General features: G+C 39.1%; 1 protein-coding gene across 4 annotated transcripts in view; it reads right to left on the reverse strand.

Annotated features, from left to right (window-relative positions):
• The window catches only part of MICU1 (mitochondrial calcium uptake 1), a 231,194-nt gene that overhangs the window by 79,416 nt on the left and 134,703 nt on the right, over positions 1–17,075 (reverse strand). For all 4 annotated transcript variants that reach the window (XM_050959515.1, XM_050959516.1, XM_050959519.1 and 1 more), the window contains 2 exons: positions 10,282–10,364; positions 1,741–1,938 (listed from right to left, as the gene is read on the reverse strand). In XM_050959515.1, the coding sequence (XP_050815472.1) occupies positions 1,741–1,938; positions 10,282–10,364 (281 nt within the window). The remainder of the gene's footprint in view (positions 1–1,740; positions 1,939–10,281; positions 10,365–17,075) is intronic.

A 17,075-nucleotide genomic window follows, 5' to 3' on the forward strand; every position in this document is an offset into this window, starting at 1 on the left:
CTCAAAACAACCTTGAGTATTATTGATAGTGATTTTTTAAATTCACTCAATAAAAAAAAAAAAAAGCCACCAGTTGATTATATATTGAAAAAATTCCTCAGAATTGCTTGATTTCTCCTCCTCCTCCCATCTCTTTTTCAAGTGGGCAGCAGTCATGGATAATTACGCCCATATGAGGGAGTGACCCATTAGGGGACTGGTTTCTGATAATGCCATAATGTGCTAGACACTTTCTAAACAGAATAAGGAGGAATATGCCCTGCCCAAAGGAGCTTACTACCTAAAGACAAAAAGTCAATGCAAGGCGAAGGGGTTCAAACATTACTTCAGTGATCAAGGTGGTGATTTGCAGGGCTTTGATAATACAAGGTTCAGTTATACTACTGCTTTTAAAATTAAAGACAAGTTATTCATAATTACTCTTCAAACTTATATTTACAAGTCAGCTAGAAACGCCATCCGCTTCATTGCAGAAATGGGTCTTTGGGAAATACATGAATGTGAATAAAGCAATGAATGAACTCAGAAGAATGTTCCTCACAGAGGAAAGAACATGAATGAAGCCACTGAGATATGTGTGGGAGAAGCTGATGAATGAATGGACAAAACTAACATCATTTGTGGAGTAGAGGAGGCAGTGGGGGGGGGAGGGGGATGACATGAAAAAACAAAGGCAGGTAGTGGAGAGGGCCTAAGTTATGTAAGACTTTGAGAAGTGTGATAAGCTTGAACCCGAGGCACTGGGGAAGAGGGAACCAGTGGAGAGACTATGTGGGTTAAAACAATAGACAAGGAAGATATTTCAGAGACAATTTTTGCATGGTGTAGAGGGGGCAATGTTGGTGTTTGGAAAACTCAGGGAGTATAGTGCTGTTGCAGCCACTGAGCATGAAATAACCTTATTTATTTATAACCCTCATTACTGCGAAACTAGTTTCATTTTTCCACAACTCTTAAAGTTTATTTTTCTCATTTCCAATTACAGGCCACTGAGGAACAAAAAAATGTAGTTAGTTCTAGTCTGAAAAATGCCACTTAAAAAAAAAAAAAAGGCATATTCCTAACTCAATCAGTCTGCTCCCTGTGTGTGTTCAGAGTCACATTTGCTGACTTTAAGGATTAATTATTTGTAATGATTAATTTAATGAGAAATTGATTCCTTTTTACTCCAGTTAGCAGCGAAGAAAAAGCAACAGGATTTTCTTCCTTCTTGTACATCAAACAGAATTGTTTGAGTTCATTACTGGTTTAGCTAGTTACATGTGTGCCACCTTACTGAAAGTAACTGAGCCACACAGGTTTAAGGGAGGAGATTATTTAGCTCGCAAAATAGTTATTTCTGGCTGAAATGTAAGATACTACACTTGGTCACTTAGAGCCCAGGTTGAGTTTGCAGGACTGCTAGTCAGAATATGAGCGTGTGTTGACTGGGAGCTTCTTGATGCTCTCATATAATATAAGAATGGGACAACACTAGAAATCCCAGGAAGTGACCTCCAATCCATGCTGGCTAACTTGCTGTCAACAAGATATTGAACCACTAATCTGATTCTGTATGATAATTCCTATGTCTCAGCAGCCGCTATAATACATTTACAGCACAAGCTCTCCCTCCTTGCCCACATCCACACTCACCCTTATGAAGACAGCCTTCAGGTGATCTCAGCACACCACAGTAGTGCACTCCATGACTGATCTCAGTCAGCCCCCCCCCCGCCCCCCAAGTCAACAAATTCTCACCTCAAGCTTTAGAACATCATGCTGAAGTTTGCGCTGGAACTCTAAGAAGTTTGAGATTGTCAGCTTTCCTTTCAGATCTGATCCAAAAAAGTATGTCGTCAGGGCAGAGCTGAAGCCAGTCTTTAGAGTATTTCCTGTAGTAGAACGATCTCTGTGACGCATGCCCATGCTGGTTTGGGAACGAATAATGCTCTGGACCTAAGCAGGAAAAAAAATAGTTAGCTGGGAAAATGGCATCATAAAGAAATACTTGTGTTGGCCAATGTATCACTGTTAATTGTGCCAATTGGCTGAAGTGTTACTCTTGACCATTTTGTGGCTGTTAAATCTGTAAAGTGGTTAGCTGTACAAAGAGGAGTTACTCTGTTACTTCAGTGCATAGGGTGGCTGGATCTAGATTTTTTTTTTCCAATCTTCAGTTTAAAAAAAAATCAATCAATCAGTTACACACATTAAAAACGTGGTTGTTACCTTCATATTTTAACCAGTTTGGTGCCCCAGCTGACCCTGTCCTGCAGGGAACAATGTTACCAGCAAAAGCATTAGGGAAGCAGAGTCACTTGTAGACAACAGGGAACTTATCTTTTGAAAAACAGCAGGCAAGAGCCCAAGAAATATTGCATGGGATATGGGGAAGGAAAAGCTGTAAGCTTGCCTGCACCCACCAAAGAACCTGGTTTCTTGGCTGGGAGAAGTACGTCCCAGCCCTCAAGAAAGATGACCAGAAGGAACACTCCTCAGAAACTCTGTAGACCAGTTACAATGAAGCCAATTGCGTGCTGCATTCAAAGACTGTCAGAGCGGTAAATAATGAGAACAGGGCAGTCATACAGAGCGACTTGGATTGCTAGGGTATCTGGACCCATACAAACAAAATGTTTTAATATAGCCAAATGTGAGGTCAGACATCTTGGAACAAAGAATGCATGCAATGTCTACAGAATAGGGAAGTATTCTGGAGAGCAGCAACTCTAGAAAAGATTAGAGATGGTAGCAGAAAAACTATTCAATATGGGTTCTCAGTGCTGCACTGTGGCAAAAAGGACTACAGGATTCTTGTATGATAAACAGGGGAGTAGGAAAGTGATTTTTTCTTTGTATATGGCATTTGATGAGACCTGGTACTGGTGTCCACATTTTCAAAGGATGCTGAAAATTGGAAAGGGTACAGAAAAGAGCCACAAAGGATTAGAGGGATGGAAAAAATGTCTTACAGCATGAGACTTAAAGAACTCAATCTGTTTAGCTTATCAAAAGAAAGATCAAAAAGGTGACTTGATTATGATGTATGAGTACCATGCCTGGGAGAAAATACTGGGTATTAAAAGGACTCTAATCCAGAGGAGAAAGGCATAACAAAAACCAATGGTTGGAAGTTAAAGCCAGATAAATTCAAATTAGAAATAAGACAGTTTTTCAAGAGTTATTAACTATTGGAACAAACAATGAAGTGGTGGATTCTCCATCTCTTGATGTCTTTGACCATAGATTGACTAAAATCTAACACAAGTTCCTGGACTCAATTCAGGGTAACTGGGAGCAATTCTAGGTCAGATTTTATGGTTTAATGGTCCCTTCCAGCCTTAAAAACATTATGCATTTATAACAATTACAATTACTCCAAGGTCCTCATACCAATTTAAGGGGAGGTCTCGTCTATTTAGACAAAACTCACTATGTGCATATAATATAATCAGCATAATAATAATACCCAGCTCTTACATAGCACTTTTCATCCATAGACCTCAAAGTGCTGTACAAAGGTCAGTATCATTCCACCCATTTTACAGATTGGGAAGTGGAGGCACAAGGAGGAATGTGACTTGCACAAGGTCACTAAGCAACACTGTGCAGAACTGGGAATTGAATCTTCATCGCAAATCCAGTGCCCTGTTCACATTGTCTGGCATTTCCTACTCATGCAATCTTAATCCTGCCCCTTTGTGCAGAAGTATTGAGATAGTCTTTAATTACACGATCATATGCTATTTTCTCCCACATGGATAGGCAGCAGAGTTTGAACTCAGGACCTTCAAATACAGAACACAGATCTCTTGCACTTGAACTAAACAAGCAACTAGTATCAGAAGTAGGTTGTTATCCTCTGTGTGGAATAGTCCCTAGAGGTGGCGAACACCCACTTTCCCAGTGGATTAAACAGGTGTTTTGGAGGCAGCAGTGGGCTGTTGGATATACAGATCCCTAGGTCTTGATCCTGGTTCTGGAAGGAAAGTGCCATCTAATGGTTAGGGCTGTGCTTACAGAGAGGTCAGCCACATTCACAGATTTAGCATGTTCAGCCTAAAAGGCTTGGTGGCCCTGCCTGCTGTGACTTTGTTATTTGTAGAATGGGAAGGGGGAATGATAGTTGCTGACTCCTGGGATAGGAATCTGAGGCTTTGGTAAATGCTAAGAGCTGTGAACTGTACAGAAAATGTTAACAGCACTCAATTGAAAAGGAAACCAAGAAACACAAGGTCTTCTAAGCTCCCAACCCAAATCCCCTTCCTCACCTAGGCAAAGGCTGTTCAGTGGAGGAGTCTCAATCTCTGTGAAATGCATGACACTTTACCTGAGATACACATACGGTTGCCAAATGCATGTGTCATACAAGGTGTATAACCCCTCACACACCTACTTCCTAGCCCTTTCACCAGCCTGCCCTATGACAGCCTTCTGCTGCTGGCTCCACCCTCTGAGTCATGGAATAACGTCAGTAGGAAGAGGGCTTCTTTGTGTTGCCAAGAAGAAAAAGGGTAAGAGTGAGAGAGAGGGCCCAGCCACTCTCAAATTAAAACAAATTTACCAGGTTTGACCATTTGCTGCCTCTGAAAATCCCTTTTTAAAAAGCAATGTCAAAGGAGTGCAACTGCTATGATATTCAGAGTATGCCTGCATCCTCTGTCAGCCCAAGCCAAGGGACTCTAGTGGAGCAAAGCTTAGCCTCAATAGGAAAGGGATACTTTGAAAGGAGGAAGTGAAGGGCTATTCACCTCTCTCTCCTTGGAAGACTTCTGGAGGTTAAACACTGCCTGTACTGCTGGCAATCCTCTCCCTCCTCCTCCTCATGCTGGAAGGGGGAGGAAAGCAGTGCGGCAGCTGCAAAAGGTTTTAAATATCAAAATCACATAGGACCCTTGTTATAAGTGGATGTGGAATGCTGGACCTAGGAAAGTGGTGAGCTAATACTGCCCTGCAGGAAATATTCTGAAGGCTAATGTCACATGCTTGTGGAGAGAACCAACTGAGGGGAGGGGGGGAAAAAGCAGAGGTACAGGCTTAGCTGCACCCTAAAAATGAAAAGCAGACAGGTCTCTCTCTTTTAAAACTTCAATTACCCCAAATGATTTGCTGTGCTCCCTACAACCTAAATGCTTCCCCCAAATTACAGACATTTGGATGTGCTTACAATACAAGAAAAGTCATTTAAAATAATATGGAAAGAAAAACATGTAACAAAAAAAAGAATGAAATCAGAATGAGGATTCACATTTTTAATGCACTAAAATATAAATCGAAACATTTTGCCTTTAATAGCATTGAACATAGTCATCTCATTTTCCATTTGTCAAAAATGTCAATATTAACAAGAGTTTTGCATACAGATATAGGTGATGGTCTGTAAGTAATTATGTATAAAGCTATGTAATTTATTATTGGTTTGGAACACTGCAGCTGAATCTTTAAGGACTTTTTCGTGCAGAAGCTAGTGTTCAGCTCAGGGCAGACTGTTACATATGAAATAACGCATTCATGGAGATAATTTATATCAGGGGTGACCAAACTTACTGGCCCTCCAAGCCACATATGACAATCTTCAGAAGTTTGAGAGCTGGGGCTTCAGCCTTGCTCCTGCTGAAGCCTCGAGCCCTGGCCGGTGTTCCCTGTGAGACTGAAGCCCCAAGGCCCCTCATACCCGCTGGGCAGAAGCCCTGAGACCTCCCCTCCCCACTGGGAGAAGCCTCTATTGCACCACCCTGCTGCAAGGCAGAGGTTCTTAGCTCCCCCGTCCCCCAAAGACTGGTAGGTGAAAAACAGGAGGACATGGGGGGCTCCGTGAGCCACAATTTAACAGTAAAAGAGCTGCATGTGGCTTGCAAGCCACAGTTTGGCAACCCCAATTTATATGATAGCAGTGCTTGCAGGCCCTAATAAGGATCATGACCCTTTTGCTTGTCTCAATCTAAAATAAATCACACAGTCCAAAAGTATATGCATGGTTTGTGTGTATGGAAGTATAAATATTTCCGCCTTGAATCAAGTCTAGTTTGTTAAGTTTTAGTACTACGAAGTATTTTATCTTAATTTCTCTTGTAACCATTTTTGTCTTTAATGACTTATGTTTGTATTGCCTTGAATCCTACCTCCTTGTAGTTAAATAAACTTGTTTTATTCTTTAATGAAAACGAATCCAGTCTTGTGAACTGTGTGGGTAACTCTATTTAGCGTTGCAAACTGTTATATATTGATCTGCTGAGAGGGGCAATAGACCTAATATATCTGGACTGGCCAGGAGAGGCTGGACAGTTCAGAACACACATTTTGGAAGAAAATCCAGGATTGGGAATGTGTTGGGATCACCCTGCAAGTGGTAACCAAGGGTGCTGTAAGCCTGTGTGTGGCTGGTGTTTGCTGCCAGACTACTGGAATCAGAGTTGCTGAACCAGGGCTATGGCTATACACAAACACTCAGGGTGCGACCTACATGCTGGTAGGCTGAGAGAGGCCCAGGTTGCAGCTACAGCAGCAAAGCATCAAGAGGCACCCAAAGGTGCAGTGCAGTGGTGACAATGGAATATCATATACCTTCTTGGGTATTTGCATAAATTCTTGAAAGATACACATATCCCTACGAAAGGAAGCACAGTGAGGGTTTTTGTTTGGTTTGGTTTTTTGGGGTTTTATTTGCAAGTTATATCAAATCATTTATACTGATATCTGAAACGAGCTGAAGCTAGGAATGTTCTTTGGATAGTCACTGGAGTCAATGTTCTTGTTCTTAAATAGCTGCATCCATTTAGATATTTTTGACCTCTTCCCACTTTCCACAGACAGCTCCTTTCAACTGCTGGCTGGGAAGCTGTGGATTTAAGTTTTGGGGAGATTATAGTCTTCTTCAAAATATACTTTATTCCTTTGTATATGCACAGAAGCATGTAAGAATCTTCGTATAAATATATATTCATATCCTTAACGGCTTGTAAATGTCCTCTTAATGCACCTGAAACTTCCCTTTGCGTATCATGTGGACTGGGATTACTTAATAGAATTTAGTACTTTCATCTTCAGAGTACTTTATAAAAGTTGATCCTCAAAACTTATTTTCTATAAAAAACCAAAATAAAAAACAGTCTTGATTTCTGTTAAATATTGTCTTAGCTTCAGCCTTTTTTTTGGCAATCAATTCTCTATTTTCTCTTTTTCTTAAGGTACTGTAAATTAATTTATCAACATTCAACAATGATTCATTTTAGCTGGATGTAAAAATTCTTAAACTGACTGATTACTAAATGTAGTGTAAGAAGCTTTTTGGAATGATTGAATATGGTCAAATGACTAGGAAGTGGTATATTCTGGAACTATATGAATGGTCAGAAATATGATGTTTCTGATACATATGGGCTGATGAAAGATGAGGGACCTCAACACTTTTGAAAACCAGGCTAGTAGTATTTAGGGATACAGTAGCGTAATAATATGTTCTCACGATGCTGGCACCCCCTTCTCTCAGGTCACAGCATTGCACAACAACTAGTTTCTGAAGCCCCCTCCTGGATCTTCCCTGCCCTGCAATGGCCTTTCCCAGCCTTTGTCTTCTCCCAGCTCACCTCCAGCCAAGTCACATGAAAGTCTAAACCTCTTCCGGGGTAGCACAAGCAAGTCCAAATCAAAGTCCAAACAAATCGTTAAACTAATCCCCCTTCTGCCCTCCTCTTGTTGGCCCTATCTTAGGGATTCCCCTGCAGGAACCTAACCAGCTCAAGCAGAGTTCTTCCTCCTGTGTTTCCTGTCTGTTCAACCCTATCCCATGGTACTCTACACCAGAGACACCTATCTCCCTAACTGAGCTCCCTTAGTCTAGTTATAAGAACTAGTTCCACTTTCTTTGGCCAGGAGGTAATCAATCATCTCTCAGGTGCAGAGTCCGACCAATTGAAGTTCTTAACCTTGCTTGATGGGGCTTAATCCCCCTCCTTACCTATCACAAGTGGTGAATGGGGCCATGACTTGGGTAATAATTCTCAATTCACATTTCCACTCTGGAAAAGATGGATTGATGCAATGGTCTTGTAGTTTCATTTTATAAGCAATTACCTCACTCCATATCAGTTGGAAATTATACACACAGTATTGTGTGCTTAACTGTAACAAATGAACTAGATGGAGGAAGTAAAGCATGTTACACAGCTCTTCCTTTGAAGTAAACAAATAGCAGTCATAGTATACACATAAGTGATATGGGGCAGAATGGATCCCAAAGATTTCCTTTACTTTGAGAAAGCAAAGTAAATTAAAACAAAGTCTCGCCTGTTCTGGCCCTAGTTTTCAATGAATAATACATACCATCAGCATATTGTGTAACAGTCTCTCTAAAATTAATCGATATATGGTAAGAATTTGCAGCTATATTATTCCAAGATACCTTTATGTTCTCAGATATCCATGGACATTCTCTGTTGGAGTACTATTTCACTAGCATACATACTTTCCAATTGTTCTCTGTTGAAAAGACTCAAACGTAGGGTCGCTTAGTCTGACACCAAATCCTGTGTTTCCACACACAACTGGTAGTTTCTGCTTTTCATTGTTATAAAATACTCCGGCGACGCGTAGAGCTATAATGCGTAGAGTTATAAAAGTATGGTAAAAATTATAGATTGCTCATACAATGCTTCTGTGTCACCTTTAGAGTTGCTTGCTAAATTAATTTTCATTATACCCCTCCATAGTTCATGGTTGGCTTAAATATTGTACAGGAAAAAATGACATGACTCCCAATTGTCACAATGAAGGACTATTTGTTATATGCAGTATTTTACAGCACAGTAGATTAATGCGTTTGGTAACTAAATACTAAAAAGAAGAAGCAAGGTAATCTTAGAAAATGAAATTGAAAGTTCACTAATCAATTGTTACTTTGCTTTATATAACATTGCTTTGGAAGTTAAACTATTAGTAAGTATAAGATATTACTCTTACTAATTTTGTTTGCTTTTCTTAACATACCTAGGCAGGTAAAATATCAAAGGAACTCTTCCAATGGAGAAGATATATTATTCATCCAGGAATTCAGCAGAAAATGCCAGAATGTCTGCAACGTCTGTAAGAGCTTAAAATGTTCTTCCTCTTGTTTAAAAAGCGTGGAGTTTGCGGGGAGAGGACTTGGATGAACATTAGATCTTAGACTAGTTTTTCCCATAAGAGATGCAGGCCAGCACTCAGACGCTATGATGAGAACATAAACATAGTGCTGAAATAGGATATGGTTGATATTTGTTTAAGGGAGTCTGTTCAGAACACTGGCCACGCCACTCATTTGCATTCTGTGTATCTAATTATAACTTTTGAATATTTTGGTTGTGTCTTCTTGTTCTGGAGGAAAATGAAACATCTGAAGTACAATCCAGTATATTATAAATAATTAATGTTGCTATAAATGGATAATGGAGACAAATGTAAAACAACATTTTTTCCTTCTTTTTCCTCTAAATCTATTCCCTTGTTTTGTACTGTGCCTCATCATTTAGCTAGCTAATTACCTCCTTCTCTTTGTGAATGCATTCACCTTTCTTTTTCATCAGTCTTAAAACTCTGGAGGTTTTCTATTATTTGGCAATTAAAGATGTTTTTTGAGTTTCAGAGCTCTTAAGCCTGTTTCCCACACAAATTGTGGTCCAAGAAAAAGCAACACATCCCTAATCTGAGAGTGAACATGTGTACATACACATAGCAGAAATCAGATCTGTTTTGTCTCACTCTACCTCCAATGGACGATATTAATGCTGGGCTATGATTGGGGATTGAATGTTACTTTGGTTGGCGAAAATTAACATAGGAAAGTAAATTCAAAGCAGTCAAGAAAAGATGTTAAAGTAGATCTAAGTAAATGGATAAAGTCTTATGTTTCAGACAGATTAAGCACAGTTATTCACTATTATGACACAACAATGGCTTCATAATAAAAATATGAGCAGGGAAGGTCAGAATCCCTAACACTAGTTACACTAGCACGGCAATTCATTTCTTCTGCTTGTGGAACTAGGGTTGTCCATGAGACCTTGGCAAGACTCAAGGCCACAGAACAATGATGGTGGCTTTGCGGATTATTGTGCATGTAATTCTCCTGATTTAATTAAAGGTTCCCTGCTGGAAGCTGGAGTGAAAAGGGTGTGCTGTGGTGCATAGAAAGAGCATGTATGAACTATCACCTATGTGTCAATACCTACTAGTAGCAAACCATCATAACTATGTTGTATAGTAAGCATTACAATTAAGTCTTAGGTTTTACATCTTTAAGAAGTCAACCTCCCAGAATTTTACCTGTTCAAACTCCTCCATGTCCACTTCACCATCACCATTCAAATCAAACATCTTGAAGGCAATTTCAAAATTCCTCTGGGGAGCTACATAGGAAGAAACATAATTAAAATGAAAAATATTGACCATTAAACAATATTCATTTGAATTAAGAAAGCAGCAGAAATTAGATTAGAAAGGAAGATTTGCTGCTAGCTGATAAAAAACGTATTATTGTATCTAAGAGTGAAACCTGTATACCATGGACTGCAATATCCAGTGGGATGAGAAAAACTGCTGAATCTTGGTGTTACTCAGTCTAATAGGGTTGAGAGTTTAGACTGCGTGCTTATATTTTATTTCTTTTGGTAACCACCTCTGGCTTTTTGCCTAATAAACTTTTTACTGTTTATATTTACCAGTGAGTTTACCTGAAACGTGTGGTAAATCTGCTCAGGTTTACAAAGGCTAGTGTATATATCCACTTTCCATTGATGAAGTGGTGAACTAATTAATAAATTTGCACTGATCGTCTTGAGCAGTGCAAGACATCATATTCCTGAGGTACAAGCCTAGAAGCTGAGGGTTTTGGCTGGTGCCTTACTCTGTGTGATTCATGAGTGGCTCTGGGAGCATTCATGCAATCTAGCTGGATGTGGGGCTCAACATGCTGTTGTGCTGAGTAATCAAAGTGCCTGGAGGGGCTTGCTGCTTGTCACTAGTAAAGCATTATGAGAGACAGTCCAGGCTGGATAGTTAAGGGGGCACAGTGGTCCCATGGTCTCAGGCTGCACTCTGGAGATCCTGTTGGAGTCTTAAAACAGCAACACTCATGAGGAAACTAAAGAACCTAAACCACCAAAAAAGATAATCAACCTTCTGGTGGTGACATCTGACTCAGATGATGAAAATGAGCATGCACTGGTCCGTATTGCTTTGGATTGTTATCGAGCAGAACCCGTCATCAGCATGGACACATTTCCTTTGGAATGGCGGTTGAAGCATGAAAGGACATATGAATCTTTAGCGCATCTGGCACGTAAATATCTTGCAATGCTGGCTACAACAGTGCCATGCAAATACCTATTCTCACTTTCGGGTGACGTCAACAAGAAGTGGGCAGCATTATTTCCTGCAAATGTAAACAAACTTCTCTGTCTTAGCGACTGGCTGAACAAGAAGTAGGACTGAGTGGATTTGTAGGCTTGAAAGCTTTACATTTTTTTATTTTTGAATGCAATTTTTGTGTACATAATTCTACATTTATAAATTCAACTTTCATGAAGACATTGCACTACAGTACTTGTATTAGGTGAACTGAAAAATACTATTTCTTTTATTTTTTACAGTGTAAATATTTGTAATAAAAATAAATATAAAAGTGAGCACTGTATACTTTGTATTCTGTGTTGTAATTTAAATCAATATATTTGAAAATGTAGAAAACAGCCAAAAAATTTAAATATACAATATTCTATTGTTTAACAATGTGATTGTGATTAATTTTTTTTAATCACTTGATAGACCTCTTGCTAATATTCATTTCAAATCAAAGGAAAAAAGGAAAGTAAAAATAGGTCAGACGGACCCACTCACTCCACAACAACATTGAGTTGCCATTCAGAAATAACTCCAGACACAATCTTATTTGGTTGGCAGGGTCTGGATGTTTTGCACTCATCGTAAAGAGAGAGAGTGTGATGCTCAGTGTTATACAGAAATCTCTTCTGATCAATTTCTAAGTGATGTTAAAAAATATGATGGGAATACCATTGAACCCTGCTATAATGGCAAGTTCTGAGTGGGAGGTGAAAAAACTACTGAGAATCTTCATGAGGCATGCAGGACATCACCCAGGCAAAAAAGTTAATGTGTTTTATAATCATTGAATTGTGTATGTGACTTTCAGCTAATTGCACTACAGCCTGCATTCAAGGCTAGAAGAGTTTCATTATGTCCTTCTTCACTAGTATAACAAAAGCATCTATGCTTTACAAATTCAGTAGGCCAAATGTAGAGAATGTGTTAAGATAGCTTTCTGAATAACATTTAAGCAGATGTACACCACCACTAAACTTGACTTCAAGGATACCCTGCCATCAGGCCACCTGATGTACACAGCATATATAATTTTGCAGTTTTAAGTTTCTGTATTTCCAATTACTCTATTAAATGTGCCATTTATTTTTGCTCCGAATTATAAGGGTCAAAACACCAGGTAGATAATCCTTCCAGAGACTCAAGAAGTGTGCCTCATAATCATGTTTCTGCAGTGAATGACTCCTCAGGCTGGGCTGTACTGTAGTCTCAAGCCCTGGTTCTTGGGTGGATATTACCCACTCTTTCCTCCAAACTACACATAAATCGTGATTTATCTGGAGTGAGCTTATGATTCAGGCAATAAGCTATTTCACAACTTCTGCAAGAATGAGATTCTGATTTTAAAAATTCTCTCCTTGCATCCTTCCAATTCTTTCCTTGCTTTCTTGAAGAGCACGAATATTAACTACCCATCCCAGCCACTTTACAAAGTTTAAATACTGCATTCAATTTTATTCTCTTACATAATAAGCATCGTGTGAAATTCTCTGAGCAATTTTTTTTGTTTTTTTCAGTTCCCTGATCTAGTGCTGTGCTGAACACACTGATTACACTAGTGGAGATAAAAGGGGATATGGACAACTGGAATCCAGTTAGAGAGTGATAATAAAAGCAATTACACATCTCAGTTTTTCCCTCCGCCTCACTTCTTGGATACATTTCTAGCTAAAAACATTTATTTTCCCCCTTTGTTAAAATTCTAGGACTGTTTTCATAAAAAAAATACAGTACCCTATTCTCTCACACGCACTGGGTAAATACAGAACAAGGAACTCAACTTATCCTTTAGAAAAGCTTCTCTCTCTCTCTCTCTATATATATATATAAATAAAAAAGATATATTTTAAGAAAACAGTTTATAAAACCAGAATAGAAAAGTGAACCACTTGCAAAATTAAAATTTAAAACACATGGCAGTTACATCTTAGGAAAATCTGCAGGATCAGGTAGCTTTTTAAGAGGAAAAATTACATTTTTAAATTAACTAACCCAATAATTATTATACTTAACTTTTTAATAATCTAGGCAATCTAGTTCCTCCTTTAATATGGATGTCTAACTGCCATAATTTTTATGAAGCACTAGAGGCACATAATAAATGGAAATCAGAATCAGATAACCTAGAAAATAGGAAAGACTTATTAGGTCATCTAGCTCTTACCCATTCTAGTGCAGGATTGTTCTCTACAGTATATATTCTAGTCCTCTGGCCAGCATAATTTTAAGGTTCCATGCCATATGATTTTAACATCTTCTTTTGGATGTATCGATTCCACAACCAAATACGTATCGTTATCAGAATTATTTCCTGATATAAAGCCAACATTTCCCTTCTACTCTGAATTACACCACCTTGCAGTACAGGGCCGGCTCCAGGCACCAGTGCAACAAGCAGGGTCTCGGGGCGGCATGTCCAGCTCTGCGGCAGCAGGTCCTTCGGTCCCTCTTGGAGGGAAGGACTTGCCACCGAACAAGAAAGTGGCGCGGTGGAGCTGCCGCCGAAGTGCCGCCGATCGTGGCTTCCCCCTACCCAGCCGCTTGGGGCAGCAAAAACCCTGGAGCCAGCCCTGTGTACTACTCAGTTCTCTTTCTCCTAGATAAGTACTTCTTTCAGATATTTGTAGCTAGTTAGGTCTGTCCATCTTGGTTGTAGATTAGCCCACTTAAACACTGTTCGATCTTTACTTATGGGTCAGTCTCTTCAGCCTCATAATCACATGCCATTCTTCTTGGAAATCTCTCCGATATTGAGATACCCAACACTGAATGCAGTATTCTACCTGAAGTTGTCATCAAAGCCATTTAAAGAGCTGTTACTGTAACCCAACAGCCTCTTAATATCAATTGTCAAGGGGGTGCAGAGGGTCTACAAGAATCTCCTGATTCTGATACCTACAATCTGGTTCACCAAAAAATGTCATGTGAGGTCTCAAATAAAAGATGTCACAATGATTGTCAATGTCATTGTGAAACATAGATACAGATATGCAAATATGCTATGTTTGTGCCTAGAGACTAGTCACCACTAAAGGTGAAATGGAGGTTCTCAGAAAAGACATGTTCGTCTATCTGGCTGATTACATATAAATTAAACATTGTATGTTTCACAGTGGGTCCCCTACCAGCAGTCTGGACTGACTGCAAATGAAGGATTAAGATTTTCCAAAAGAAAAACAGGAAGGAAAAGCAGCCTAGGCATAAGAGGAAGGGGTTTGCACCACTATATTTGGGAGGCAAAGACAACACCCTGGCACTTGTCACTGAGCAAGGAAAAAAGCGAGCACTTTTGCTTTATAAAAGAGGGGTCTCAACAAAGCTTTGAAAATCGCTGAAGAGAACTTTGGGTGAGATTAACTGCTTTAGGCAGGTGAATCTGTTCAGTCTTCAGAAAGAGTATTATGATTTTGTACTACATGTAAGTTTGTTTTCAAGATTCTTACTCATAATTACTTGAATCTCTATTCTCTTTAATAATAAACTTATTCTAATTTTTACTACAAATATTTCTTAGGGCTCCAGTGTTAAGCAGGGTGCTGGTTCTGAGCTGCACAAACTGTTGATCTGATAAACTGGTTTGTTCTCTTCCTCTGGGAACACTGGGCCTGATAATTCTGTGAGTGTTCAGTCGACAAGTGGCTGGACACTGCAGGGAACACTCCAGGGACTCAGAAGTTGGCATGTGCATATTTCTACCTGTACAGATGGAGTGAGGCCTGGAAAATAGTTCTTGTGTTACCACAGGTTGGTGCATTCAGGGAGCTGATCCACAGCAGGCACAGACAAGGCTGCTTCATACGAAGAGCAGGTGGTGATGAGATACCTCTCAACCCTAAGTACCCTCAGACACAGTTATCTCCTCCCTTTTCTGTAACTTGATGCCTCTGTGTAAATAAAAAAAAACGCTTTGGTTTTTTTTTTGGGGGGGGATGGAGGGGGCTGACACGTTGCATTTCCAACAAAAGCTCTTTGTTTCTGTCCACCTTCACTCCATGGTCACACATGGCATTACTCCTAACCAGGATTTTTTCATTTCATTATTTCCCCTCAGGTACGTTAAATCTGTGTTTTTCTAAGTTCAATCTCATTTTCTTTTCTACTCATATTTCTAAGCCCTTTATGTATGCAGCATTATTTCTCTGCCGTCATTGGCATCTGCAAATATCATTAATATGCTGTTTACCCACTTCTTCAAGCTCTTTAAGAAAGATGTTAGAGCAGGCCAGAATGAACACCAATACCTGTGCTAACCCATCTGTCTCCCAATCTGATGCACTGCCATTTATCACGTCTCGTCTGCAGTTCTTCAGCCATCTTTGTTCCACATAATGGTGTAAACAGCCAAACCAATTTTAATGAATGTTGTGAAGACAATTTCTTGAGATAAATTGTTTATTAAAATCCATATCCATATTTACTACCTTCCCCTTTTCCACTAATTTGGAAATTATTGTAAAGAGCAGCCACATTTTTCTGGCAAGATTTGTGCGAACAGAAATAAATCCATACATAAAAGCTTGATGAAAAAACAAAACTACCTGCAATGCCTCTGAACATGAGAGAACTGTACCATACAACCTGATCACAGACCGGCTGCAAGGACTTGATAAAAGAAACAACCAATTCTCAATCCATCATTACAAAGTCATAAAGGGATGTTCAGCCAATTAGATGGACTGATTAAGCACGTTCAATCCAACCATGTCATTTTGAACAGAAGGTACCATTATTCAGTGGAACAGTTTCCATGTTTACATTTGCAGGAAATAATGCTGCCCACTTCTTGTTTACGTCACCTGAAAGTGAGAATAGGCATTTGCATGGCACTGTTGTAGCCAGCATTGCAAGATATTTATGTGCCAGTTTCCACAGAATAATTGTTCTGACCCAGTACGGCCGTTCTTATGTTCTTATTTAAGCATATCCTCTTGAATGGTGGCTGAAGCATGAACGGGCATATGAATGTTTAGCATATCTGGCACATAAATACCTTGCAAGGCCAGCTACAAAAGTGCCATACAAAATGCCTGTTCTCACTTTTTGGTGACATTGTAAATAAGAAGAGGGCAGCATTATGGCCTGTAAATGTAAACAAACTTATTTTCTTAGTGACTGCATGAACAAGAAGTAGGACTGAGAGGACTTGTAGGCTCTGAAGTCTTGCATTGTTTTGTTTCTGAGTGCAGTTATGTAACAAAAAAAAAATCTATATTTGTAAATTGCACTTCCACAAGGAGATTGCACTATAGTACTTGTTTGAGGTGAACTGAAAAATACTGCTTTTTGGTTATAATTTTTACAGTGCAAATATTTGTAATAAAAATAATATACACTGATTACAATTACAACACAGAACAGAATATGTACAAAAATGTAGAAAAACATCAAAATATTTAATAAATTTCAATTGGTACTCTATTGTTTAACCATGTGATTCAAACTACGATTAATTTTTGAGTTATTCGCAAGTTAACTGCAATTAATCAACAGACCTAACATGTACTCAATTTAAATGATCAACAACTATGCAAGAGGTGGAATTAAAAGAATACAATAGTAGGCAGTTAAAAAAGTAACTGAGTACCCTCCATTACCAGACAGTAATGCATTGAAGGCTAAATCAATGAAGACTACAGGAAAGAGGGGGATTTTACTTTTAAAAAAAGATTCTTTGGCCCTTTTATTTTAATTTAAACACAGACTGGTAGAAGCTATATTTA

The sequence above is a fragment of the Gopherus flavomarginatus genome, chromosome 6, assembly GCF_025201925.1.
Source record: "Gopherus flavomarginatus isolate rGopFla2 chromosome 6, rGopFla2.mat.asm, whole genome shotgun sequence".
Taxonomy (NCBI): Eukaryota; Metazoa; Chordata; order Testudines; family Testudinidae; genus Gopherus; species Gopherus flavomarginatus.